Source organism: Hyalella azteca, unplaced genomic scaffold (genome assembly GCF_000764305.2).
Source record: "Hyalella azteca isolate HAZT.00-mixed unplaced genomic scaffold, Hazt_2.0.2 contig16954, whole genome shotgun sequence".
Lineage (NCBI taxonomy): Eukaryota > Metazoa > Arthropoda > Malacostraca > Amphipoda > Hyalellidae > Hyalella > Hyalella azteca.
In genome coordinates this window covers 1-27,162 of record NW_025946758.1, presented here as the reverse complement: position 1 = coordinate 27,162, position 27,162 = coordinate 1, and the positions used below count along the sequence as shown (strand labels likewise).

General features: G+C 39.4%; 1 protein-coding gene across 1 annotated transcript; it reads left to right on the top strand.

Annotated features, from left to right (window-relative positions):
* Positions 1–1,899: 1,899 nt before the first annotated feature.
* On the top strand, positions 1,900–23,442 carry LOC108669626 (peroxidase). The gene is made up of 15 exons (XM_018157004.2): positions 1,900–2,285; positions 7,971–8,141; positions 8,699–8,855; positions 9,347–9,478; positions 9,634–9,845; positions 10,069–10,245; positions 17,599–17,789; positions 18,097–18,283; positions 18,798–18,995; positions 19,179–19,326; positions 19,625–19,802; positions 20,395–20,558; positions 22,014–22,201; positions 22,683–22,791; positions 22,951–23,442. The coding sequence occupies exons 1-15, from the start codon at positions 2,075–2,077 to the stop codon at positions 23,030–23,032; spliced, it is 2,505 nt and encodes an 834-aa protein (XP_018012493.1). The 5' UTR covers positions 1,900–2,074; the 3' UTR covers positions 23,033–23,442.
* Positions 23,443–27,162: the final 3,720 nt, after the last annotated feature.

Below are 27,162 nucleotides of genomic sequence, written 5' to 3'. Positions count from 1 at the left end.
AAATGCTGAATTAGGTTCCATCAAGAATGTGTTCTAGCGTCTCGGTTGCGTTGGTTAGGTCATGGGCCTTGGTCAGGACGAGTAGTATATAGCTTAGGTAGCCGGTAGGTAGGTTTTTGTGTCAAGTCTGTCAGTGTTAATTAAAGTATTTATTTCTAGTTTCCCACTCTTTGAATTTTTTTAGCTTCAAACCATTTTGTGTGGCATTTACTTCATGATTGCACACCTGTGATTTCTTAAACTTATCTTTGCTGGAAAGTGTGCTTTTCAAATAGTTTAGTAAGGTACGGTAGGTACCAACAGTGTCGTCGTGATGCCCGAACCTGGCATAGCATTTGTAAAAAAATTGTATATACATGGGTTAAAATGATGAAAAATCAAGCGCTATTATTTAGAAAAAAAAAACTAGACTGCAAGTTGCTAGTTGGTTGTAGGAAAAACTCGGCTCGGGCTCAGAAACTGAGGTGTCTTAGCCTACCTAACTTAGCCGCCAATTGCAGTTTGCAACTACATACCTTCTCATTGTGCCTTTATGCTCCTACTTAGAAGGGGTGGCATATACGGGATAACCACTTGCGTGGCGTCCAAATTTCCCAGTTCTAGCAAAATCAGATGAAGCCCTATTTTGATCCAGGTTTATTGTATTGCTCAAAATTTTTATAACATGCTGTTCATTTGTGGACTAACTTGCAAAACGTATCAACAGGAAATAGAGAATTCCCAAAATTGTGCAGGATATGCATAGGATATTCCTCTTCATACTGGTTAAAATTGTGTGACCTTTCTTGTTAGCAGGTCGAATACGATCTCTCGCTTGATGGCATAAGTCGTCAATATTGCTCTATAGTAGCAAGTGCGATGGCCGCATGTCTACAGTCCGACGGCCGATTTGCACGCAAGGTCGACGACGCATGTTCTTGTTGTAGTAGCTTCAATCGAATCGCTGCTACGAGGAACTCTGACTAAAGAATAGGTCGTTCGCGTCATCTGGCATTCAATTGCTTCACTTTTATCTATGCTGCTATGGTATTTGTTTGATGTAGATAGATGATATTTTGCGTTTTTATGCAAGGCTTCTCGTTCTGATCGCCGCTGTAGGCATAATCTTGCATGCAATAGCCTAAATTTTATTTAAGCCGCCTAGAAGGTTAGTCGTGTAATGTATGCGGCGCAATAATTGCAGCAGCTGAAGCCGTAGCCCCACTCTGATCGCTTCTGTGTGTTGACGTCATCGCTCATGGAAAAGTCCAACTTTTATTTGAGCTGCCAAGAAAGTTTAGCTTGTGATGCAAGCGACGGAATCATTGCAGCTGATTGCTGCTGCGGGTTTGGGTCAGGGTCGATGCGATGGTGAAGAGTTGTCCTGACCGTGTAGGTCGCTCGCTGCGTGTGTACCAAAGGCATTGGTGTCCAGGTTGCGCTCGGCCTTTCACTTTCGCCGCATGACGATAAAATAAACGGCTTCAAATCGAGTTATAACCAGTTTACTCATTATATTGATTTTAAAACTAATACTATTAGGAAACGTCTCAAATTGTTCTGACGTGTGCTGAATTATTTACCTGCTGTCAAAAGATAGTCTGGTATTTTCTTCGAGCCTAATTTTTTCTTGATGGTCAAGAAATTCAATGTCACCGTACTTTTTTTTTCTCCTGCTAACCCAGAGACACGATATCGACTATAGCCTAAACAAAAATCATTTAAATGTACAATAATTGCCAATGTTTGATTATATTTTGGCCTGCCGAACACAACGAATGAAACTGATATTAATTCATCTGTAGTGAAAACTTACAATTATATTTGTATTTTACCTTCTAAATCTCAGATCGTTTTTGCAAAGTCAGAGTTAATCAATGGATTTAAATTACTCATATATGACATGTTTTTAATGTGTTACAGAATAATTCCGTTAATTCGACTGGAATCATCATATGATTCAGTCACCTAGACTCGTAGAGTATGTGCTGTTCTTAAAACTCAATTCAATAATTGTCCAGAAATTACCGAGCAACGAAAGTCAATATATACTTCCTCACAACAATAATTTCTGCGCAGTTAACGAAGAGCAGAAATGCGCAAGTACCGTATATTTTGGGTGCTGCTGGCGGCTTTTCTGACGCTGCAGCGAAGCTCGGCCGAGCCTGGCCCTGAGGTGCTTGCTGAGCAGCAAGGCTCGGCCGATCCTGGCCCTCTGGTTGTCGCTGAGGACGAGTCGTGCAAGTCTAAAGTGAACGACTCGGAACTCCCCATACATCGGGCAATCCGACAGATCAGTTTCCCCGGTGAGCTATTTTATCTCTCGTTTTAATTAACCTTTACGTTTGAACTTGGACAATGTAAATTACGGTAAACTACTCTAGTCTATTCCAGTCATTTTATATGTAGGTGTGTGAAATTTTTACCATTCAAACGGCGCAGTATTCCGCCTCCTACGAGTATTTAATTGATAAAATTCGGGTTTAAATTATTTGAAAAGTTCTTAACACATATTACAATCACCTGAAAGTAATAATCTTGAACAACACTTCTACCTTATTAATTGCTCTCTTCAAAATGATTGGATCTGATATTGCGTCAGCCCATTGGCGATTGGGACTGTGTATATGAAGCTGTGTGCGTACAAAGCTGTGGAAAGGATATACTGTATATTTCTTAAAATTATGAAAATCTTTGACCGGATAAATACTACGTTGTGTTGTTTGTGAGTGATATCTCAAAATTTTTACCGATTGAAAACATGCCTCTCGATCATTATTTTTGACACTTATGGTTTATTAATCGGTCTTACATTGCTTTTCAACTAACTTTTCTTTCTTTTTCAGGCATATGAAATCTTATTATTTATGACTTGCGCATCTTTTCAGTACCATTCTACTTTTGCTATCTATAGTTAAATTAAAGTGTAATTTTTAAATGTTGTTGTTAAATTAAATTTGAATGTTCCTCTTCTAGTTACGAATGTAAAGTTCGTAGGAATCTAGTTAATTAATGCGAACGTGGTCTCTTTTCATCGCAAAATTTATCTGTCATCTTGCCGTGGTACCTGCAAATTTTTCCATTGCGCACTAATCAATTGTTTATATATCCGATCATGTTAACATTTCCTGATGTCCGGTGACCTCGCTTTCTCTTCCCTACAATGTCTCTCTGATGCAACTATAGGATGCACGTCTCTGATGCAACTATAGGATACACGTCTCTGATGCAACTATAGGATGCACGTCTCTGATGCAACTATAGGATGCATGTCTCTGATGCAACTATAGGATGCACGTCTCTGATGCAACTATAGGATGCACGTCTCTGATGCAGCTATAGGATGCACGTCTACTCGCACTGCAATGACCAAATGCCGGTGATCGTAGAAGCTCTGACCTTGAATCTCTTCGAGGCTAATTTCACACATCAAGTTAACTAATTGAGCTGAATAACTAATTTTTATTGGGTGAACAAAGAGAAATTAATGAACAACATTTTGACTGAAAAAATTTTAATTTGAAAGATTTATCCGTAGTAGAAATTGCGAATAACTTGTGTGAAATTGTTATTGCAGTACATTGAAATATTAAGTCCATCTGCTACTAAGCACGTGGAAACAAACTCGGATACAAGAATTTCACTGTTAACGGAGCGAACATACCCAAAGCCCCGTTAATTCATTAATAATCCGGTATGCTTTTCTTCAGAAAAATTTTCCAATTGTCAGCTGTTTATTTGCAAATTCAGTGTCAAAATTGTAACATTTCATAGGAATGAATATTATAACTTCTCCCCTTCTGCATTGACATATAAAGCAGGCATAAAAGTATATTTTAGTTATATTAGTTCATATATTCTAGTTCGTATATTTTTTCTTGAGTCAACAGTGCGGTTGAATAATCACCCTCCATTTCAACGGCTACAAGAATTTTCTTTCAGAATCATGATCATCGAGTTCTTCTCACTTCGATTTTGTTAGTATTTATATACCTTTGATAGTCCGGTTGAATGTTTGTCCTTTGGTAACAGATATTGAATATTCAGAGCAATGGATTTTGCATTACACAGTTTTGGAAGTATTTTACATTTTACCATGATAATTTACAATGATTACATTATAAGGTACGTATTTTTAAGTGTTCACTTATGTATGAGATGTATAACATAACATATTGATCTTGGCGCTGAAGTGTAGGCCTGATGTGGCCTGTCGCCGATTCTTTTCCTTTTTGTGCCTTGTTCACAGAAGATCTAAAATCGTGTCATTTGACCGGATCTTTTCATGACTGACGATAGTTTCAAGAAGCTACTAGACTTCCACCGGGTTCGATATGGTGCTAGGCATTTCAAATCTGAAGATATATTTTTCCATAGCTTTATCTAGTCTGTTCTTGAACGCGTTCATACTTGTAGCGCCAACTATGGGAGTTTAATATGGCGCTCATATGTATGGGGTTTAAACTAAAAAATTTAGCTGCAATGTAGTTTTCCCCTTATATATTTGTTTGCGGTGATTTGATAGGCTTACGCCTTCCGACATCTTGTATCCTTACGGAATAATCTTTGGATGCTAACGAAACTTAACAATCATCTACTACCGTCAATGACTCACGAGTCGCTGTAATGAAGCCTGTCTTTCATCGGGTTCGTTTCACTCCCACGGATACTTCAAACGTTAATGAACACCAACAATTTATTTAAACCAGAACTGGATGCATAGGTTACAGTAATGGTTAACACAGTACACGAAACAATGATAGATCTGCGTTTACTCGACACACAGGTTAGCGGCGCTTCTCTGGTCCTCAGAGTGAGAAGTCGGACCACGTGGTGAACACGTGAGTACGAAAAGCTGCAAGGACGAGCTTGGAGAGTACCACCTCGAGTCCAGCCCACACGAGATCCGTAACCCTACATATTATAAATAATAATACTTGAGAACTGACTCAGACTAATCATTTAATCACGTTAAATATGGAATCGCAATATTATCACTCGATAGCCATTGAATATCAAACATGTGAAGCAGATTTTATTGTCTAACTTGATTTGAGTGAATGGAAGATCTTACCAATAAAGGCAGGGTAAGTTGATCAGAAACCCAAGTAAGTGAAGGTTTAATGGTAATAGTCAACAATGCATAGTAATGGGTTGCTCACAGGAGTAATCTGGTCGAGTGACCGGGGACCTTAGCACTCGACTATATAGAGAGCTAGTCCGGGCCTTAGACCAGTCGTTATACGGAGCAGTCCTCCTGTGAACAGCCCATTTCTAGGCATAGTTGACGATAACATCACGCATTTACTTGCTTTGGTTTCTAGTCAACTAACCCTGCCTTTATTGGTAAGATCTTCCATTCACTCGAATCAAGTTAGACAATAAAATCTGCTGCACATATTTGATATTCAGTGGTTATTGAGTGGTTGGTAATATTGCGATTCCATTATTAACGTGATTAAATGATAAGTCTCGGTCAGTCCTCAAGTATTATTATTTATAATTTGTAGGGTTACAGATCGCTCATGGGCTGGACTAGAGGTAGTACTCTCCAAGCTCGTCCTTGCAGCTTTTCGTACTCACGTGTTCACCACGTGGTCCGACTTCTCACTCTGCATGTGGACCAGAGAAGGGCCGCTAACCTGTGTGTCGAGTAAACGCAGATCTATCATTGCTTCGTGTTGTAGTGTGTTAACCATTACTGTAACCTTTGCATCTTGTTCCGATTTAAGTAAATTGTTGGTGTTCATTGACGTTTGAAGTATCCGCGGGAGTGAAACGTACCCGATGAAGGACAGCCTTCATTCCAATGTTGGCCAGTATGGGGCTCGAACCCACGACATCCGCGTTATCAGCACGGCGCCATGTATGGGGTATTAAACTGAAAATTTAAGCCGCAATTTAGTTTCTCCCCATATATATTTGTTTGTGGTAATTCGATAGGCTTACGCCTTCCGACATCTTGTATCTTTACGGAATAATCTTTGGATGCTATCGAAACTTATCAATTGTCTACTACCGTCAATGACTCATGAGTCGCCATGTGCACTCACCAAATAAGCTGTTAACTTGCCGCTCGACGCACAAAACAGTTTAATTTTGGTCAGTACTATTTGCTGGGTTCGATCCCCATAGATAATGGCTACTAAGCCGCTTCGACCTTGTCATCAAGTCGTGGTTCAGTTTTGTTGATAAAATGGTGCGTTTCTGAACATGGCCAACGATACAAGTGTGGTGGAGACTTCTGTAACCACATCATGGTTACGTCGCTACTTGAAACCTTCAGTGGGATTATTCTGAAGAGATTTTCTCATATAAAAAATTTTGAATTGTTCGCGCCTTGAGAAGAACCAATTCACTGTTAGGTTATTGCACAACTTGTTTTTAAGTTGCCTCTTCTTCAAATGAGGTAAAAAGTGTCCGCTATAAGTGGTCAATAATAATTAAAACAGAATATACTGTACTCTATACTCTATAACTCTGTTAATATGTACGGTAATTTATGACTTGATTGTAGAACCTGCCTCTAAAATCGTCCGCAGTAGCTACTATGTAACTTCCGTGAAATTGAATGAGCACTTTCTTTGTATTGGCTGCTGAGCTGTCCACTGTAGCTTCCAGGCTTGGAACCTTGAACTGCTATCCGTGTTTGGACAGAGCAGTGTAGAAGATGATCACGAGTCTGCCGACTCGAGTCTGCAGATTTTTTAATTCCGAATGTTTGAATCCAAACTTAGACAAATGGACTCATACAATTTATGAAAAGTTTCAAACTACCTTTTACACATCCTTTTAACGATAGTCCTTCCATTTTATCTCGCTGGTTGGTGACACTTTCTCTACTGGCCAAGGCGATGTTAAATTTTTTTTTAATTGCAGTATTTGGAAGATAATTCTTTGATGTGGATGTGATCAAATTTTGAGACCTAGATGGCCGTTATTTGAAGAATGAACATCTGATTTGCGATGAAAAAAACGATGCGTCTTTTCTCTTTTTTTAATAAAACAATTAAATTAATCCTGCGACCATCGAGATATTTTCCCCTCAGTTTTCTTCTTAATCGATTGTTGCTCATGTACCGGTAGTGATACAATTAATTTATCAAGGGTTATCTGTTCAGTCGTCATTGCGCAGTTACCTTCAATCATGCAAGATTGACTGATGAAAACGTAATAAATAAGTGATCGAGTTAAATCGCTCCTCCATTATTTTAACCCTGGCTGGGTACGGTGGCCATTCAGCTCACTGTTGACTGAGGTCAAGTGGATGGCGATCCTCCAACTGACGAATAAAGTTCAGTAATCCATTAATTATCACAGTTGATGGTGACTAGAATCTCCCACTCACCTTTGACGCACGTGTTGTATGACTTTGCGTGACATCAGAAAGTGTCCATGATAACATGTCTAAATGAATAGTTTGATAACATATCTAAGCAACAGCTTGTACCACACATCACGATAATCGTTTCCTAGAGTAATAATAATAATTATATAATTGATAAGATAATAAAACTAAAGATATACCAAGATTTGCATGGCAGTCGTATTTGTACGACTGTCGTACCTATTTCTCCTAACGAAGCGTAAATCTTCAAAAACGATGCCCAGATACTTCTACGGATGTTCACTTCATCTTTCGAAAATAACAAACCTTAATTCCATTCAGTAATGGACCGATATAGACGCATATAAATAGCGTACCATAAGTAGGTGCAAATAAGTAGGTGCAAGAAATACATTTCTCGTTCAATATCATTTCACTTGGTTGCAAGCCAATCAAAGACGCGGCTTTTGGATTGTCTAGGCATTCTCTGCCATTTGATATCACCCGAGTAACTTTCGCTACGCAACTAAACATTTTGGAGTTCGCGGTGACTTTGATAAACTATTACCGTACAGCTGAGGAGTTTATTAACTTGTTATTATTACCATCTATTATTCAATATAAAATAATCATTTCATGACAGTATTCATATCATTTTGAACAGGCATCAGCGAGGGCGGTCGCCGTCCAGGTCGGCCCCAGGGAGGGGGAGCCGCCCCCGTGGGCCAGTGCGGGAACTGCGTGCCCATCGTGGCGTGCGCCCCGCTACTGGAGCAGGTCTCCACCACCTGCCAGCTCCCTGACGCGGGACTCGGCGTCTGCTGCCCAGTTCTTCGTGAGATTTTTTCCCTTTAATTTATTGATGCTTGTTTGAATTTGAAAATGCTCAGTTCTGCGTGAGATTTTTTCCCTTTAATTTATTGATGTTTGTTTGAATTTGAAAATGCTCAGTTCTTCGTGAGATTTTTTCCCTTTAATTTACTGATGTTTGTTTGAATTTGAAAATGCCCAGTTCTTCGTGAGAGTTTTTCCTTTAATTTATTGATGCTTGTTTGAATTTGAAAATGCCCAGTCCTGCGTGAGATTTTTTCCGGCTTTAATTTGTTGATGCTTGTTTGAATTTGAAAATTATTTTATAACTGTGTCTACCTATTGTTCTCGTATTATTCTACCTATTATTATTAATCTCGGCTACCTATTATTATTCCCTTTTAAATACTCTAAATTTCTAATGTATTCTCAACTTTATACTGGCATTATTATTTTTTTATTAATTGTTACGTGCTGTTAAACGTTTTTTCTCAATTTTCAATTTCTTACGTGTAAATTAGTAACATTTGAGCAAACAATTTCATGATCGTGATCCTATAATAATGGCATTACCGTGTGCAGCCAAGCCGAGCGTGGGACAGGGCGACAACAGACTCTTCACTTTGCGTCGTCAGCAAGTCCAGATGAGAAATTTGTCTCCTCACGAAGTTAATTCGGCTTGCCAGAAAGGACTCAGTTTCCTCGGTCAAGTTACTGACCTCGAATCCCAGCTCATCGCGTGCGTATTTTTCTGGACTCATGAATTTGGATCATTAGAATTTTGTTGAGTTTCAGACTATTTAATCCCGATAAACTCAGATTATGTTGTATAACCGCTGGAGTTCCAATTCGTAGAGCTTGATTATATTTCATCTATTCATCCAAATCCATACTTAGTAGCTTTGTAGACACATGAATATTAATTTATAACTGGAATTATGCCTGTACAAATATTTTCAATTTATAATTGAATTTTTGTATACGCAAGCCTTATTGTTGACTTTCAGCCGAGTCGCACTGAACATCAATTACTCTAATATCTTAGTGATTGTTAATTTGTTATTGATAGTAATTCTTACAAAATTCCTAAGATTGGACTAATTACCAGAGTGAATGAAGCCTAAATCAAGGAATTTCTCAGGAATTTTATAGTAGACGTCAGCTATTAGAAATGAGCATATAACTACTGTGGTTCAGGAATAGATCGCCTAATTGTCTTATTGGTTGCAGGAATAACCTCGTCTTGCCTGTCGACACGCCGGCTCACGGGCACCTCAAGTTCTTCAGAGTGACGCGTACCGCGCGTCAGGCAGACTTGGCAGCGCAGCAAGTCAACCAGGCCTCTCGATCATTGCTCAATGAGTGCGTTTTTTTCTTCAAATCATTACATTTCACTACTTTTAAAGTGGAATCAAATTTTTTCAACTCTTATCTTTGTTAGTAATTTATATATGTAATATTCATCACCTGGGTTTTAGGAGTTTTTCTCTCAATATATTTCCTCGCTCTTTTTGAAGATTCCGGTTGAGTCCAGCTCAAGGTACCCATGGCCTGCGTCAGTTCCCGGTGCGTAACAGCATCCTCGCTGACAACTGCCCACGGGCACCTCCGTGTAATCCTCGAGCAAAGTACAGAAGTATTGATGGCACTTGCAACAACTTGGAGAACCCTTTATATGGCAAGAGCGAAACATCCTTCCAGAGGGTCATGCCTCCAGTATACGGCGATGGTAAGCCTTAGGCCCTTAGGCGTAACTTTGCTCTTTGAAAACGAAAAGAAAGTTTTCTTGGCATTAGGGTTCTTTGTCTTGAACACTAATTGTTTACTTCCCTATTCATTCTGCTTTGTTTACTTTTATTAGTATTCAATATTTTCACGTTTACACTGAATCTATCTTTTAATTTTTGTGCATTGTTTCGTTAGTTTTCTTTGGCTGATCGTAAATTTCTCAGGTGTGAGTTCGCCGCGCACGAGATCCGTGACAGGCTCCGAGCTCCCCCTCGAGCGCGTCGTCGCCAGCAACATTCTCGTAGACCGCGACGACCCTGACCGAGAGTTCACGCTCTCCGTTATGCAGTGGGCGCAGTGGATCGACCACGATCTCACCCACGCTCCCTTTGCCAGTCTCCGTATGTTGGTCTCAGCTGGTGTCAATAATAGTCGCTACAACGGGGTTCTTAAAGAGCGGATGCAATGCATGGTAGGTAGATCTTGCTTCTTATTGACTCAATGCCCTTGTTATGTAGTTAGATCACTTGCTGAAGTTCCGTTCAATTATTTTTATCTAAAAGTTATTCTAACGCATGTCTTAGCTCATCAGAAAGGACTTTGTCAGTAGATTCAGTCAGTAGATCAGTAAATTGTCAGTAGATTTGGAAGGTAGTAAGTTCACGACAACTTGGAGGCGATACGACATGTACACTGTCCTCGCATAATTGTCTAATTTTATCCTATACATACTATACCACATACTTCTGTACGTAATATTCACTCACTTTTTAGAACTGCGGTTGACATTAGATGCAAGAATTTGCCGTTCAAGCGTTTTAGTGAAATTTGTCACCCGATTAAGTTAAGCAAGAATTCCTTAAACGGATTGACACGAATAAGAACGTCCTCTTCTCCTATTATAAACGCTCCGTTGTTAGGGAACATGATTTCTTCGCTAAATAAATATCTGGATCTGAAACTGAACTAAAAGATACCCCACGCGAACTAAGAAATGCAGTGAGGACTGATGATGGCCTTGAAGAAGTTCCAAGCTGCTGTTATCAGTTGGGGAACATATACGTAGTTCATCTGGCCTACGCACTGGCCATCTTAATCCTCGTAACTTCTTCCTCTTTTGAACTGGGACCCGAAAAGAGGTCTGCTCTATGTAACCTGAACAAAAATATTGATTCATACTTTTTTTGTTTGTTTTGATTGATTCTTTCATTTTCAAAGGCTTGCCGAATGAACGAAAAACGAACGCCGAACGTTCGTTTTTCGAGCGCCATTTCATCGAACGCCGAATGGGGCCATGCCAACAAAATTTCAGAAAACATGTTGATGCAAGCGAGGCTCTGTCTAAACTTGGATCATGGCTATTTTCTACGTTTACTCGGAGAACAATAACCAAAATAACTAATTAAATTGTCAATAAAGTAAGCCAGAACATAAAGTATTGAACATCTAATTTTCTTTGATGTATATATTTAGATTTCACATGCACGGAAATGTACGCCAAAAAACGGATTGAAAGGTTTCATCGCGCAATGAAACATGCGGTTATTAATTGAAAAATTGTCTCGTTTTTTTAACGAAATTCGTTATTTCGAAATGATTTTTGTTGCATGTTGTGTGTGAGCAGCCAATGGTCGGGGCATCGACTGCTGCCCTAATGGGCGGGAAGCGACTTGGCGGAAGGCGCTTGGTCGTCGTCCAAAGGTAGTGCTTCCGGAATGGCATTGGGTTGGTATTCTTAAACGAACTCTGGGTACGTGTTACCTGGGGCGGATCTTGGGGCCTTCAGGAGAAAATTTTTAAAGAGTGTTCTTCCTCGTAACTAATTTCCTTTAGTCTGTGCTGTACATAATGGAATCATTGGCATTTCATTTGACGTGCTATTCTCGCGCGAACTCTGGAAATGATGAAGTTTCAATGATCGGGTAAATTCTTCATGAAAAACTTTATTTCACCCCATGTGCCAGGTCAAAAATCGTCCAGATGTTCTAAAGCCCTCAAGCTTTTGAGTATAAAAAATTGACTTAGCTTTGTGCCATGTACGTACAACCTCAATAAGCAAACGTCGAATTCTTTTTTTTTCGGCGTGCATCCTTAAACTGAAAGTTTGTGTTCTTGGAATAATTTCAGGTGACTCCCGCGTCAACGAACAGCCTGGCCTGACTGCGATCCACACGCTCTTCCACCGCGAACACAACCGCGTGGCCCGCGGCCTCCAGCAGATGCATCCTGGCTGGTCGGATGAGGCTCTCTTCCAGGAGGCCCGAAGGATCGTCGTCGCTGAAGTGCAGCACATTCTTTTCAACGAATGGCTTCCCATCATCGTTGGTAGGTTGCCCATTTAATTGTAACAGACGACAAACGTTTTAGATCATTGAATTGTGTTGCTTGAACTTTTCGATTTTGTCTAATGNATTTACTAATTCCATATTAATTTATTATTTTGGCATTCATTTATTTGTGTTATTTGCTCCAAGTTATGTATAGAAAGGCATCTAAGAAATAAAATATACATCTAATAAGTGTATGCTCGAATTTTTGTCAAGATCCTACAAAATACCGATTAGGTATGAGAATATATCATATTTAACACCTTTGATACCTGCTTTCAGAAAGTAGAAAATTCGCACATGTAAATAATGAATGAACACGGTACTCGGTCGTGTTCGTGTATTGGGTAGAAATACATTTTAATCCTTAAAATTGTGTACCAGACACCTCAGCAAAACTTCGGCATGGACCTGATGAGCCTGAACCTTCACCGAGGACGTGACCACGGCGTGGCTCCCTACAACGCCATCAGGGAGGTGTGCGGTCTCCCGCGCGCTCGGGACTTCGCTGGCTTCAATGACCAGATCCCCAACGACATCGTCGCAAGGTAACCTCCAAAAACATAATTCAGTACTCACTGCAGTGAGTGACAGAGAGCGTATTTTCTCGTCGACGAAAACGTGAAGTCACGGACGGACGGACATGACGAGCACAATAGGGCATTTTTTCCATAAATGAGAAAATGCGCTAAAAAATGAACGCAAAGCTCTCTGATTAAAGTTGTTTTTATCGTAAACGTGTTAGCATATTTGTTTCCCACATTGCTTCACGGATAGCATCGTTGTGTTTTTTCTGTGACATCGCCGCAGATTTATTCGAAACTCGTGCCCTCGAAGCGTATCCTTGCTACCATGCAAATGCTAAGAGTTTATGCATATCCCTCCGTCCTGTTGCATATCTCGCTCAATCGCAGGAGTGGTGCGGAGTTGACAATTTATATAACTCATTATAAGATATGTAGCAGACAGACAAACAAACAAACAAGAAGTGAAGTTAAAGAGAAGTGTTGCAAAAATATGTTGCGTGTCGAAAGGAGTTAATATTGCATGCCGGTTTCACAGCATCGTTTGAGAATAGAGTAGAACCAATTTCTGCAGTTTGATTTAGGTTTTAAAAAACATTATATGAAGTAATACAATGACTAATAAAGGATAACGCGGTTATTTGCCAAAGGTTTGATCACAAATGACAGTTTATGGAAAGATGTTTTCTAATTTTTATTTGATTTCTCACTGGATTTAAACGTTAACATTTTATATTTCCGTGTAATTTTCCACCCCTTATACTTCTTCAAATCAATTTTTTGTGTTCTACTTTCGATGTCATCAACTTATATACCGATTTCTATGTGGCTTGTACTGCAAATATGCCGATTCTTCTATGGTTTGTACCTACTGCAAATATACCAATTTTCATGTGGCTTGTATTGCAGGCTGAGCCAGATTTTCATGTTGCTTGTATTGCAGGCTGAGCCAGATTCTTATGTGGCTCGTGCAGGCTGAGCCAGATTTTCATGTGGCTGTACTGCAAACATGCCAATTTTCATGTGGCTCGTATTGCAGGCTGAGCCAGATTTTCATATGACTTGTACTGCAAATATATAGATATTTATTTGCCTTGTATTACAAATATACGGATTTTTAATGTTGCTTGTATTGCAGGCTGAGCCAGATTTATGCGCACCCTGACGACGTAGACTTCTTCGTGGGCGGCATGTCCGAGAAGCCCGTGTCTGGGGGGCTGTTAGGCTGGACGTTCCTGTGTGTTGTGGGCGACCAGTTCGCGCGCGCCAAGAAGGGAGACAGATTCTTCTATACTGATTGCATCATTTTTACTCGTATTTTACTCCATTAAACTGCTTTACTCTGACTTTGCACTGTTTGATTCCTACTTTGTTTCACACAACTATGAAAATTCCAAGTTAGCAGTGCTCTGATACTAGAGAAACACGGCAGTATTGGTGATACTCGTAACAGAGATGCTGGTGATTCTAGTAATAGACCTACAACTGAATCTGTGATCGTGAGTGGTCATATGTTGTGCATCTCGCATTTTTCCTGGAGATTACGGTTGCTGTTCTACAGTTCTAAGGTGTTCAGATCTTGCTCAGTTTATACAGAGTTCGTTCAGAAAACATTGTAGTCCATCCTGTAATTTCGAGATCTATCAAGCAAAAAGATGGCTCGCAGAAATAGGCATGGGCCCTCATCACTGAGCGTTATACAAAGTAAGATATTAACAGATATAAATGAGGTCCTATCTAATAATATATGTTATAAAACATGGTAGGTACCTGTTTATCATATAAGAGAAGTAATTTTGTTTCCATTTGTTATTAGGTTATGATTCTCAAGGCGTTTCCATTATACGTGACTTAACTCGTCTCTACCACCACCATCAAGGTTCCATTCCTTTCTCAATTTTTCATGCAGGTTGTAAAGTACCGTGCACACAACAGCTAAAAAAAGGGTCTTCGTTTGAAAGTAAAGAATCATTTATTGGAATAATTTTGCTGCAGTTGCTCATATTTTTGATCGATTAATGGAGACGTTCGCTGGATTTTCTTGACATGCGCGAGTGGCAGTAGAGTTACTTAGAGCACTTTAGCGATTGCATGTGATGAGATTTCGAAAATCTGCGCAGCGATTTCGAAAACCTTGCACCGTATAATCAAAACTCAATTAATGACCCATAACGGCCAATTTCTCGTCACTGAAGGGTGGTTTAACTTGGAAAGCTGTTACTGACTGTCTGATAATTAATACTAGTGGTTGGTAACAAATTTGATAGTACGCCTGCTGGTTTTGCGGCTGATGCAATTGTGTCCATTCGAGGCCGGGCCACCCGGGCGGAGGCAAAATAAAGAAAAAGAGTAGAATGATGAAACTTTAGAATGAATGTGTTGAAAAGGTTGGAAAAGAGGTGTGGTCGCTGCTACACAGAGCCTTCCGCGATTATTGTCCAGACCAGCCCTTTGATTTCCCGTCAACTGAGGTCTGAGTGTGATGCGGCCGCGGAATGATGGAAGATCAAGGTAAGCTGTATCAGTTCATCCAGACGGCTTCCGGATTATACCAGGTAACATTTTAGTTTGTTAAACATCTGTTGGCAGTAAAGTAAATGTTACCTTCTTAAAACTGGGGAAATAGAGACCATTTCCAGCTACCGACCGATAGCCCTCACAGATTACTTGTGTGCCTGTGTACGCATTCTGGACACATCAGCGTAAAACTTGCCGATTGTTTGGAATGAGAAACTATTCATTAGCAGCTTGGTGGCAGATTTCTTCCTTGTAGCAAGGTTAGCAACCTCCGTCGGTGTATTCTTCGACATTGATAAAACCTAAGAAATCTGACCTTGGGACGACATGCATGTTTATCTTGAAAGTGGTATTAGCGGCCACTTGGTGCCTTGTTACACTTCTTTCTGCGACTGGGATTTGCTACTCACAAAGTCTCACATTGCTGCGTTCAGCAATACGACTGCATCCTCAAAATAAGGTGAGATATGAGGAAGCTCCTATCAGCACTTCAAACTCTAGCTTAAATGACTCCTAAATCAGTTTGATGCGGAGTTTGAAACTCTCATAAGAAATACATAGATGCGGAAATACATAGATATATCGTAATTAATTTGTCTTTTTGACTGTAAAACATAAATTAAATATTAAAGAGCTAAAAAATTTCTAAATTTTTTTATTGTGGGGTATTAGCAAATAAACTTAAAATACGATAAGCCAAAGCCGCGGGGGTTGCTGACTTGACATGTTTGCAAATGGTGTCCATGCACTGGGACAATATTAATTAACCGGCATGATTAGCGGCTAATAGGAGACCGTCTTCCACCTTCCTAATTTACTTAATATACTGTTAGGAACTAACAACAGTATATTTACTTAAGCATAAGTATGTACTTATTTATGTGTATTTAGGAAACGACGTGCGTTCAACTTAACATTTTTTCCCTACATCCGTGTTTGTGTGTGATTTTTAGGTTGAAAATATGAGTGACTGTTCCAGCATCAGTGGCACAATTTTACTAGCAACTAATAATGAAATTAAAACAGGTCATCTTGAATTAATTTTCTAGAATATATATAACATATTTTCAAAATATGTATGAGAACGCGTATGTGAGTAAAAATGTGAGGAACTTTCCTCTTTTAGTCTTCAGAGAATTCTGCTCCGCCATTTAAATAAAAAAATATTTTTATTTATTTTATGGTTCTGGGAATGTAATTATTCCGGAAGCCTCGTAATCTCTAGGACAATTCTAACTTTTTAATCCAAATCATTTCGTATGGTGGGTAAAAAAGGAAACCTTCAGTCAGTTCAATTCTCACTGACTAATAGCAACCTTTAAACAGACTTACTAAACTAACTAATCTCACTCAAATCTAAGTTCAATATTTTGCCTTGAATTCTTTTCCGAGAATAAATCATTGGAAAATTCTTTGATTAAGACCAAATTTCAAATTCTTTAACGAGCTAGCTACTGTGACATGAATGCGAGAGAACTTTCTACATTACTGTTTGATATGATGATATCCATCTTTGAGCTACAATTTCAAGCTGATCTGCAAAAAAAATTTAAACGGAAGTATTCACATGATGTATTTAATTAANGAAATTTGTCACCCGATTAAGTTAAGCAAGAATTCCTTAAACGGATTGACACGAATAAGAACGTCCTCTTCTCCTATTATAAACGCTCCGTTGTTAGGGAACATGATTTCTTCGCTAAATAAATATCTGGATCTGAAACTGAACTAAAAGATACCCCACGCGAACTAAGAAATGCAGTGAGGACTGATGATGGCCTTGAAGAAGTTCCAAGCTGCTGTTATCAGTTGGGGAACATATACGTAGTTCATCTGGCCTACGCACTGGCCATCTTAATCCTCGTAACTTCTTCCTCTTTTGAACTGGGACCCGAAAAGAGGTCTGCTCTATGTAACCTGAACAAAAATATTGATTCATACTTTTTTTGTTTGTTTTGATTGATTCTTTCATTTTCAAAGGCTTGCCGAATGAACGAAAAACGAACGCCGAACGTTCGTTTTTCGAGCGCCATTTCATCGAACGCCGAATGGGGCCATGCCAACAAAATTTCAGAAAACATGTTGATGCAAGCGAGGCTCTGTCTAAACTTGGATCATGGCTATTTTCTACGTTTACTCGGAGAACAATAACCAAAATAACTAATTAAATTGTCAATAAAGTAAGCCAGAACATAAAGTATTGAACATCTAATTTTCTTTGATGTATATATTTAGATTTCACATGCACGGAAATGTACGCCAAAAAACGGATTGAAAGGTTTCATCGCGCAATGAAACATGCGGTTATTAATTGAAAAATTGTCTCGTTTTTTTAACGAAATTCGTTATTTCGAAATGATTTTTCTTGCATATTGTGTGTGAGCAGCCAATGGTCGGGGCATCGACTGCTGCCCTAATGGGCGGGAAGCGACTGGACCGCAACGCCACCCTCAATGCTGGCCTATCAGGATCCCACGGGATGATCCCTTCTACGCCCCGAGGGGCAGGTCGTGCATGAACTTCATCAGAAGCATGTTGGGCCTCGACCAGGAGTGCGCTTTTGGATATGCTGAGCAGGTTCGTTATTTTTTTAAAAGGCCTTATTATTATTATCTACATTTATGTACTTGAACATATAGTTCCTTTTGTCTATGAAATCAATGCGAGTCTTTTTATCGTCTGGGCCAATAATGAGTTTTTGTTTTATCGAAATTCGTACAAATAATGCTTAGTGTATTGAATGTAGCTCAATACACTAAGCATTATTGTATTGAATGCCTGTAGCTCAGCTGCAGATATTAAATTGTTTATATTTTAGTCTAATCTTCCTTCCGTTGTTTTTCGCTTTCTTAAACCTAATAATGAAAAAATTTTGTTATTAAAGATGAACCAAGTCACGCACTGGCTTGACGGCTCCAACATCTACGGGTCCACGATCGACCAGTCGCAGCGTCTGCGTATGAACCAAGCTGGCCTCATGCGCCTCAGCAACGGAGGCCTTCTGCCTCTTGACCCACGGAGCGGCGGTGATTGCGAAGCTCGCCAGCGAGGAGCTTTATGTTACCACGCCGGTGAGGCGCGATGTCATAACGCAATCATGCCACTGTATGCGCAGTGATAGCGTCACCGATATGAGAGGGGCTATAGGCGTTGGGTCAAGCCTTGGGAAGCTCAATTCATTTCTCGGTGTCGCGGTTGGAAGGCGCTTGGTCGCCGTCCAAAGGTGGTGCTTCCAGAATGGCATTGGGTTGGTGTTCCTAAATGAACTCTTGGTACGTGTTACCTGGGGGGATCTTGTGGCGTTCAGGAGAAAATTTTTAACGAGTGTCATTGACGCGCCATCCTCGCGTGAATTCTGGAAGTAATGAAACTTCAATGATCGTGTAAATTCGTCATGAGAAACTTTATTTTACCCCATTTGCCTGATCAACAATCGTCCGAATGTTCTAAAGCCCTCAAGCTTTTGAGGAAAAAATTGGCTTAGTTTTGTTCCATGTACGTACAACCTCAATAAGCAAACGTCGAATTGTTTTTTTTTCGTCGTACATCCTCAAACTGAAAGTTTGTCTACTGGAATAATTGCAGGTGACTCTCGCGTAAACGAACAGCCTGGTCTGACTGCGATCCACACGCTCTTCCACCGCGAGCACAACCGCGTGGCCCGCGGCCTCCAGCAGATGCATCCTGGCTGGTCGGATGAGGCTCTCTTCCAGGAGGCTCGAAGGATCGTCGTCGCTGAAGTGCAGCACATCATTTTCAACGAGTGGCTACCCATCATCGTCGGTAAGCTGCAAAACTTTATTTATATTTCTTAAAATTTTCAGCGTAACTGAAGACAAAATATTTAATCCCTAGGATATATCTTATAGCTATAAAAGTATTACGTTTTAAGTTTTTTGCTACAGAAAGGATTTTGCATTAAAATATCTGGCTTTGTAGCGAGTTACCTATTGTTATCATTTGCAGGTCAAAATTTCATGCAGTCGTTCGGGTTGAATCCTCTGCGGACCGGTTACAGCTTCGATTACAACTTCAACATTAACCCGAACATGAACAACGAGTTCGCCACTAGCGCATTTAGATTCGGGCATTCACTCGTACAAGGCATCATCAAGTGCGTTTAATAGCAATACATCGAACCCGAACATTTTGTTAAGGTCCACCTCAACTTGAATGTTCCCTCATTTTTTGAAACATCCCGCTGAAAAATTTTTTGAGGATGTTAGTGACACTTCTTGAAATTTTCCAACGGCTGCGAGTCCTCATATCAGATTAGCTGCCCTCTCGAACTGACCTCTTGTTGTTTTCCAGTAATTTCATTTTTATAGAAACTTCCTTCTAATCGTAACTTTACTTTTAACTGTCTAACGATTGAAACAAAGTCATGGTTACATTGAATGTATCTGTCGCAGCCTTTATGATGCCAACGGCCGCATCTCGACCATCCGCATGCGTGAACACTTCAACTCGCCGCACATTTTCCAGACGGTACCTGGGGTGATCGACATGTTCTCGCGCTCCTTCACCCAGCAAGCTATTCAGAAGTTCGATTCGTTCGTCACTAATGACCTAACAAATCATCTCTTCCAGGTGACAATGTTGATTGGTAGGTTCTCAGTGATGTACGTGTTGATTGTGTTCAATTTCATCGATAGTAATGTTGTCATTTATGCATAGCTACGTATTCCTATTTTGAATTGTTGCTTATAAGTTATATAATTAGCAATTAATCATACGAAAGCCTCATTGTTTCTCCATTGAAATTGTAAACCATCACGAGTGGATACAATCCGTAAACTTAGACACTATCCTCACAGCTGACCCGAGGCCGAGCACTGACGGTGTTCGTTATTATAATTTGCCTAGTGGTATCATCAAAACTATTTCCTAATTCCATATTAATTTATTATTTTGGCATTCATTTCTTTGTGTTATTTGCTCCAAGTTATGTATAGAAAGGCATCTAAGAAATAAAATATACATCTAATAAGTGTATGCTCGAATTTTTGTCAAGATCCTACAAAATACCGATTAGGTATGAGAATATATCATATTTAACACCTTTGATACCTGCTTTCAGAAAGTAGAAAATTCGCACATGTAAATAATGAATGAACACGGTACTCAGTCGTGTTCGTGTATTGGGTAGAAATACATTTTAATCCTTAAAATTGTGTACCAGACGCCTCAGCAAAACTTCGGCATGGACCTGATGAGCCTGAATCTTCACCGAGGACGTGACCACGGCGTGGCGCCCTACAACGCCATCAGGGAGGTGTGCGGTCTCCCGCGCGCTCGGGACTTTGCTGGCTTCAATGACCAGATCCCCAGCGACATCGTCGCCAGGTAACCTCCAGTGAGCCTATACTTTCAAAAAAAGTTAAGAGATCGTAAGTTCATCAGCCAATCATTGACGGCCTTTCAAGCAAAATCCACCAATCATAGACAAGAAAATAGAGCGTAAGTGCTTACGTTCACTTAGCGAGTTTTGAAAGTACGGCCCCAGAAAAACATAATTCAGTACTCACTGCAGTGAGTGACAGAGAGCGTATTTTCTCGTCGACGAAAACGTGAAGTCACGGACGGACGGACATGACGAGCACAATAGGGCATTTTTTCCATAAATGAGAAAATGCGCTAAAAAATGAACGCAAAGCTCTCTGATTAAAGTTGTTTTCGTCGTAAACGTGTTAGCATATTTGTTTCCCACATTGCTTCACGGAAAGCATCGTGGTATTTTATCTGTGACATCGCCGCAGATTTATTCGAAACTCTTGCCCTTGAAGGGTATCCTTGCTACCATGCAAATGCCACGAGTTTATGCATATCCCTCCGTCCTGTTGCATATCTCGCACAACCTCATGAGCGGTGCGGAGTAGACAATTAAAAATATCTTGTGTATCTAAAGGACTTTATATTGTGCGCCTGTCCTACAAAATCGTTCGAAAGTAGAGTAGAACCATCTTCTGCAGTTTGATTTATGTTTTAAAAATTGTTATATGAGATAATACAATGGCATATATAGTAAAACACGGTTATTCGCAAAAAGTTTGAGCACAAATGACTGTTATCCAAGTTTCCGAATTTTTATTGAATTTCTCTCTGGATTTAAACGTTAACATTCTATTTTTCCGTGAAATTTTTTCATCTCTTTTACTTCTTCAAACCAATTTTTGTGTTCTAATTTCGATGTTGCCAACTTTAATTAAAGCTGTCATTTTTTTGCCGTGTAACTTGATTTGGTACATGTCTTGTTTCTGCCACTGCCTGAGCCTGATATGTAGATGTTATTTTTGCGTTCGAACGAAAATTTACAATTTTCACATGTCTTGTATTGCAAAGTTATCCGATTTTCATGTGGCTTGAACTAAAATTATACAGATTTTTACGTGGACTGTATTGCATATTTCTCCGATTTTCATGTGGCTTGTACTGTATATACCTATTTTTGTATAGTTTGTACTGCAAACATACCGATTATTATGTGGCTTGTACTACATATATACCAATTTTTATGTGGTTTGTACTGCAAATACCAATACCAATTCTTATGTGGCTCGTATTGCAGGCTGAGCCAGATTTTAATGTTGCTTGTACTGCAAATTTCTTATATGGCTCGTATTGCAGGCTGAGCCAGATTCTTATGTTGCTCGATGCTCGTATTGCAGACTGAGCCAGATTTTCATGTTGCTCGTATTGCAGGCTGAGCCATATTTTCATGTGACTTGTATCGCGAATATACAGATATTTATGTGCCTTGTATTGCAAATATACGGATTTTTAATGTTGCTTGTATTGCAGACTGAGCCAGATTTACGCGCACCCTGACGACGTCGACTTCTTCGTGGGCGGCATGTCCGAGAAGCCCGTGTCTGGGGGGCTGTTGGGCTGGACGTTCCTGTGTGTTGTGGGCGACCAGTTCGCGCGCGCCAAGAAGGGAGACAGATTCTTCTACGATGTCGGTGGTCAGCCTGGGTCCTTCTCCGAAGGTAAAATCTATCATAGTCGATAAAATTTTCAGTGATTTTCATTTCAGTACGACGGCTAACTTAAAATATGCATAAATAAATTCTCACACCCGAGTACACTTTTAATTTTCAAAATTTATGGGAATGAAAACAATTCAGGACAGAGATGGAAACACGGAATATTTAATCATTACGTAAACACTTTGTCCGCGCTAGTCCTTAGAATTGTGTAAAAGGTCGAAACAATTATTAGACCGTGCTTGGGGAGCATTCTCGTATCCATTCGAAGTTGAATTTTCGTCTACAGTACTACAGCAAAAAGTTCGTGAGGCTTCCAGTGTACGATTTTGGCTGGCAATTCCGACAATTTACTCAGCATTCAGCTGACGATGACCATGATTGGCTTTATCCTGTCAGTTTATGAAGTTTGAAAATATTTGATTAGCATTAACATTGTATTCCCTCTCAACAGTTGGATTATTAATTTAACTTATGTTTCCAGTGCAACTGCAAGAAATTCGTAAGGCTTCTTGGGCTCGAATTCTGTGCGACAATTCCGACAACTTGGACGGGGTGCAGCCTCTCGCCTTCCGCTTGCCGAATCAGAGCTTGTAAGTTCTCAGCCCATCATGTTTTCCTATTAGCTGCTATCGAAAAAAAATTTAATTCTATAATTTGAATGATAAATCTTGATTCAACTATTCTGGACCGAAAGTGAAAAGATTCTTTGAAGAGTAGAGTAATATAATCTGAATTTCCTCTTCTTCCAGCAACAGTCCAAGGTCCTGTAGAGGTAACGCTATTCCTCGCGTCGACCTACGGGCTTGGGCGAACGAAATTCCGCAGGCCTAATGGAACTATAACGTTGAAATGGAATGAAATTATAGCATGATGATGTTTCAACTGTGTATATCTCAGGCAAATGGCGATTCTCTATTATTGCAGAAGTTGCATAATAATGAAACCTTTCTATTTGAGAGGAATGAAATGGTGGTATGATGCTGTTGTCAACGGTGCAAATGTCAGGCAAATGATGATCGACTTTTATCGAATAATTTATACAAATATATAAAACCTATTAATTGACATATTTGCTGATCTAAGCCGACGTGAGATAAGATACAAAATGAACATTTTTCTACGTCACTCATTCGACGAGTCGATTCACTGTTAATTTTTAGGTGCTGACAAAATACGCAATATATTCACTGATTGCGTAATTTTTACTCGTATTTTACTCCATTAAACTGCTTTACTCTGACTTTGCACTGTTTGATTCCTACTTTGTTTCACACAACTATGGAAATTCCAAGTTAGCATGTCCCTGAAACTGGAGAAACCCGGTGATCAGACGTATGTTTTTGCCCTAGCTCCACGTTAAAATTTCTCTACAAATTCCTAGGTGGGCCCCGATACTGGAGAAACACGGCAACCTCGTAATAGTGATCCATACAACTGAATCTGTGATCGTGAGTGATCATATGTTGTGCATCTCGAAATTTTCGAGGAGGTCACGGTTGCTGTTTCACAGTTGTAAAGTGCTCAGATCTTACTTAGTTTATATAGAGTTCGTTCAGAAAACAATGTAGTCCATCCTGTAATTTCGAAATTTGTCAAGTAAATAGTTGGCTAACAGAAATAGGCATCACTGAGCTTTATAGAAAGTGATAATTATGAATGGGGTCCTATCAAATAATTTATTTCGTATAACATGGTCAATGGTGGCTGTTAATCATTTAACAGAAGGAATTTCGTTTCAATTTATTATTTGGTTGTGATTCTCAAAGTTTTTCCATTATACGTGACTGAACTCGTGTCTACTCAACCGAATCGACACTTCAGCGAACTCGCCTGCGAGCTCGAAACTCTGGCACTCATAAATCCTTCAATAATGAACGGATTTTATTCAAATTTAAAATATAAGTAGATAATATCAGTAATTTGCGGACGGAATTTTTTCTGAATTTTACATCAATAACTTTTTTGTTAATACGGAAAACCTAACTTCATTTTCAACTCTGGCACTCATAAATCCGTCAATAATGAATGGATTTTATTCACATATGAAATATAAGTAGATAATATCAGTAATTTGCGGGGGGAATTTTTTCTGATTTTTACATCAATAACTTTTTTGTTAATACGGAAAACCTAACTTCATTTTCATCTCTGGCACTCATAAATCCGTCAATTATGAACGGATTTTATTCAAATTTGAAATATAAGTAGATAATATCAGTAATTTGCGGACGGAATTTTTTCAAATTTTTACATCAATAACTTTTTTCTTAATACGGAAAACCTAACTTAATTTTCAACTTGGCACTAATAAATCCTTCAATAATGAACGGATTTTATTCAAATATTATCACGGAAAACCTAACTTCACGTTCACCTCGCAGGTTAGGTCCTAGTCAGGTCAAGTTTCAGTATTTTGTGGCATTAACAAAAAGTAATTGACGTAAAAATATGAAATAAATCCGTCCACAAATTACTGATATTATCTACTTATATTTCAAATTTGAATAAAATCCGTTCATTATTGACGGATTTATGAGTGCCAGAGTTGAAAATGAAGTTAGGTTTTCCGTATTAACAAAAAAGTTATCGATGTAAAAATGAGAAAAAATTCCGTCCGCAAATTACTGATATTATCTACCTATATTTCAAATTTGAATAAAATCCGTTCATTATTGAAAGATTTATGAGTGCCAGAGTTGAAAATGAAGTTAGGTTTAGCATTCGAGTTCGCAGGCCAGTTCACTGAAGTGTCGGACACGGTTAGTCTACTCACCACAAGACTCGTGCCAGATGGTGAGTCGTAGTCGAGAGGTTCCGTTGTTACTAATACGGTGCTTTTTCACGTCTACAGTATTTCCGCATAGTAAAACTTTCAAATGCCTGCTGCGACTAATTATCAGGCTACTGGCCTTGTTCGAAGGGTTACTGGGTCCATCTGTGGCCAGTAGCACCTATACACGAAGCCACTAGGACGATAAACAGTGGCGGTTAAAATTTGATACTTATTCTCATGGTTGAATTAAGGTTATAGTATACTGACCGCCACCATTGTCCCCGTGAACAAACAATTTGACTAGTCAGCTAGCTAAGTAGGTAAGATTCCATGCCCTTCTCAATTTTTCTTGCAGGTTGTGGAAGTATCGTACCGTGCAAACAACATCTAAAGTGAGTGACTTCATTTTAAGGTATGGAATATAACTCTTCAAACTCTTGGTTAAGATACTCCTGAAGCAGTTTGGATGGCGCAGGAGCTTACGATTTGCTTCGCTGTCACTCGAAATACGTAGATACCGAAATACATAGGTACCTCGTAATCAATTTGTCTTTTTGTATGTAAAACATAAATTAAGTATTAAAGAGCCAAAAATGTAGTTTAAAAATGTTTATTGTGGGGTATGATCAACTAAAGTTGAAGTACAATTGTTGAGGCACAGCCGCGGGGGTTATTGACTTGACATGTTTGTGTAATAAGCCTCGTCCACACGCTCAAACTTATCGTTAGTCTTGCATGTCATGTCAATTTTGACCTACAAGACGGAAGACTGACGAGCGTCCAAACGTTCAAACTTTCCTTTAGTCTTGTGCGTTCGCGGCAATGGAGGAGCTAGTGCTGCTCGCTGCAGTGATCGCAGTTTGTGCCACCCAAATTAGGTTGAAGCAATGCAAACGTACGCGGTTTTAAAAAATGAAATGAGAAATGGTTTTGAAAAAATACCACAATGAGGGTTGATAGACAGCATCCCTATCTGCACCAGACAGCATTGACGATTTCATTTTGGCACAATCTTTTCGATAAAGAGTTTATTTTCTTTACTACAAAGTCTTTGTTTGCTGTAGGATCAACTTCTATGCACTTAGCAATCAATGGCCAGTGCTCTTTTGTTCCTGTCACTGTAGCTTTTTGATTGAAAATTTTTACAAACAATGGCAACTACGATATAATTCGATAAACTCACCAAAAGAAAATGAGAAACCAGTGTCGGATTTCTTGAGATATGAAAAACTAGAGCTAGCGAGGAACAATGTCACAGCTCTCAACATCAATATATACTGAGATAGAGTAATAGTTTGACCAATTAGTCGGTTGCCCGTCCACAAGCTCAAGTTTATCGTAAGTCTTGCAGGAATCCAAAGGTCTCGCCCGTCCGTCTTTTCCAGGTTCGCCAAACCTCAAACTCCGCCCACTCGTCATGCAAGACGTCAAACTTTAAGCGTCCACACGCTCCGTCTTGTTGGTCAAACCTGGCATGATATGCAAGAGTGCAAGACTGACGATAAGTTTGAGCGTGTGGATGGGGCTCAACAATGCTACAGGGCTAATATTAACCGACAGCATCACTGGCTCATAGGAGACCGTTTTCCGCCTTCCTAATTTACTTCTTATGCTGTCAGGAACGAACGAAGGTGCGTGTGTGCAAATGTACATTTTTCCACTACATCCGTGTTTGTACGTGCTTTTGAAGTTGCAAATATGAGTGACCGTTTCAACATCAATGCCACCTTTTTACTTGCAAGCCACAATGAAAAAAAGAAAAACATTTCGTCTTCAATTAATTTTCTAGAATATATATAGCATTTTTTCACATTATAAATGAGAGCGCGTACCTGAATAAAAGTGTGAGGCTTCGTAACTTTCCTTTTAGAGAATTCGGCCAAGCAATTTAAATAAAAAAAACTCAAGTTATGGTTCTCGGAATGTACTTATTCCGAGGGCCTCAATATTTAACCTTTTATTCCTAAATCATTTCGTATGGTGGGTAATAAAGGAAACATTCAGTCAGTGCAATTCTCAGTGACTAATAGCAACCTCTGGTCACAAGCTCGAGCCAGGCTTACTAAACTCACAAATCTTCCTCAACTGTAAGGTCAATATTTTGCCTTGAATTCTTTTCCGAGAATAAATCATTTGTAAATACTTTGATTAACACCAAATTTCAAATTATCTAACGAGCTAGCTAATG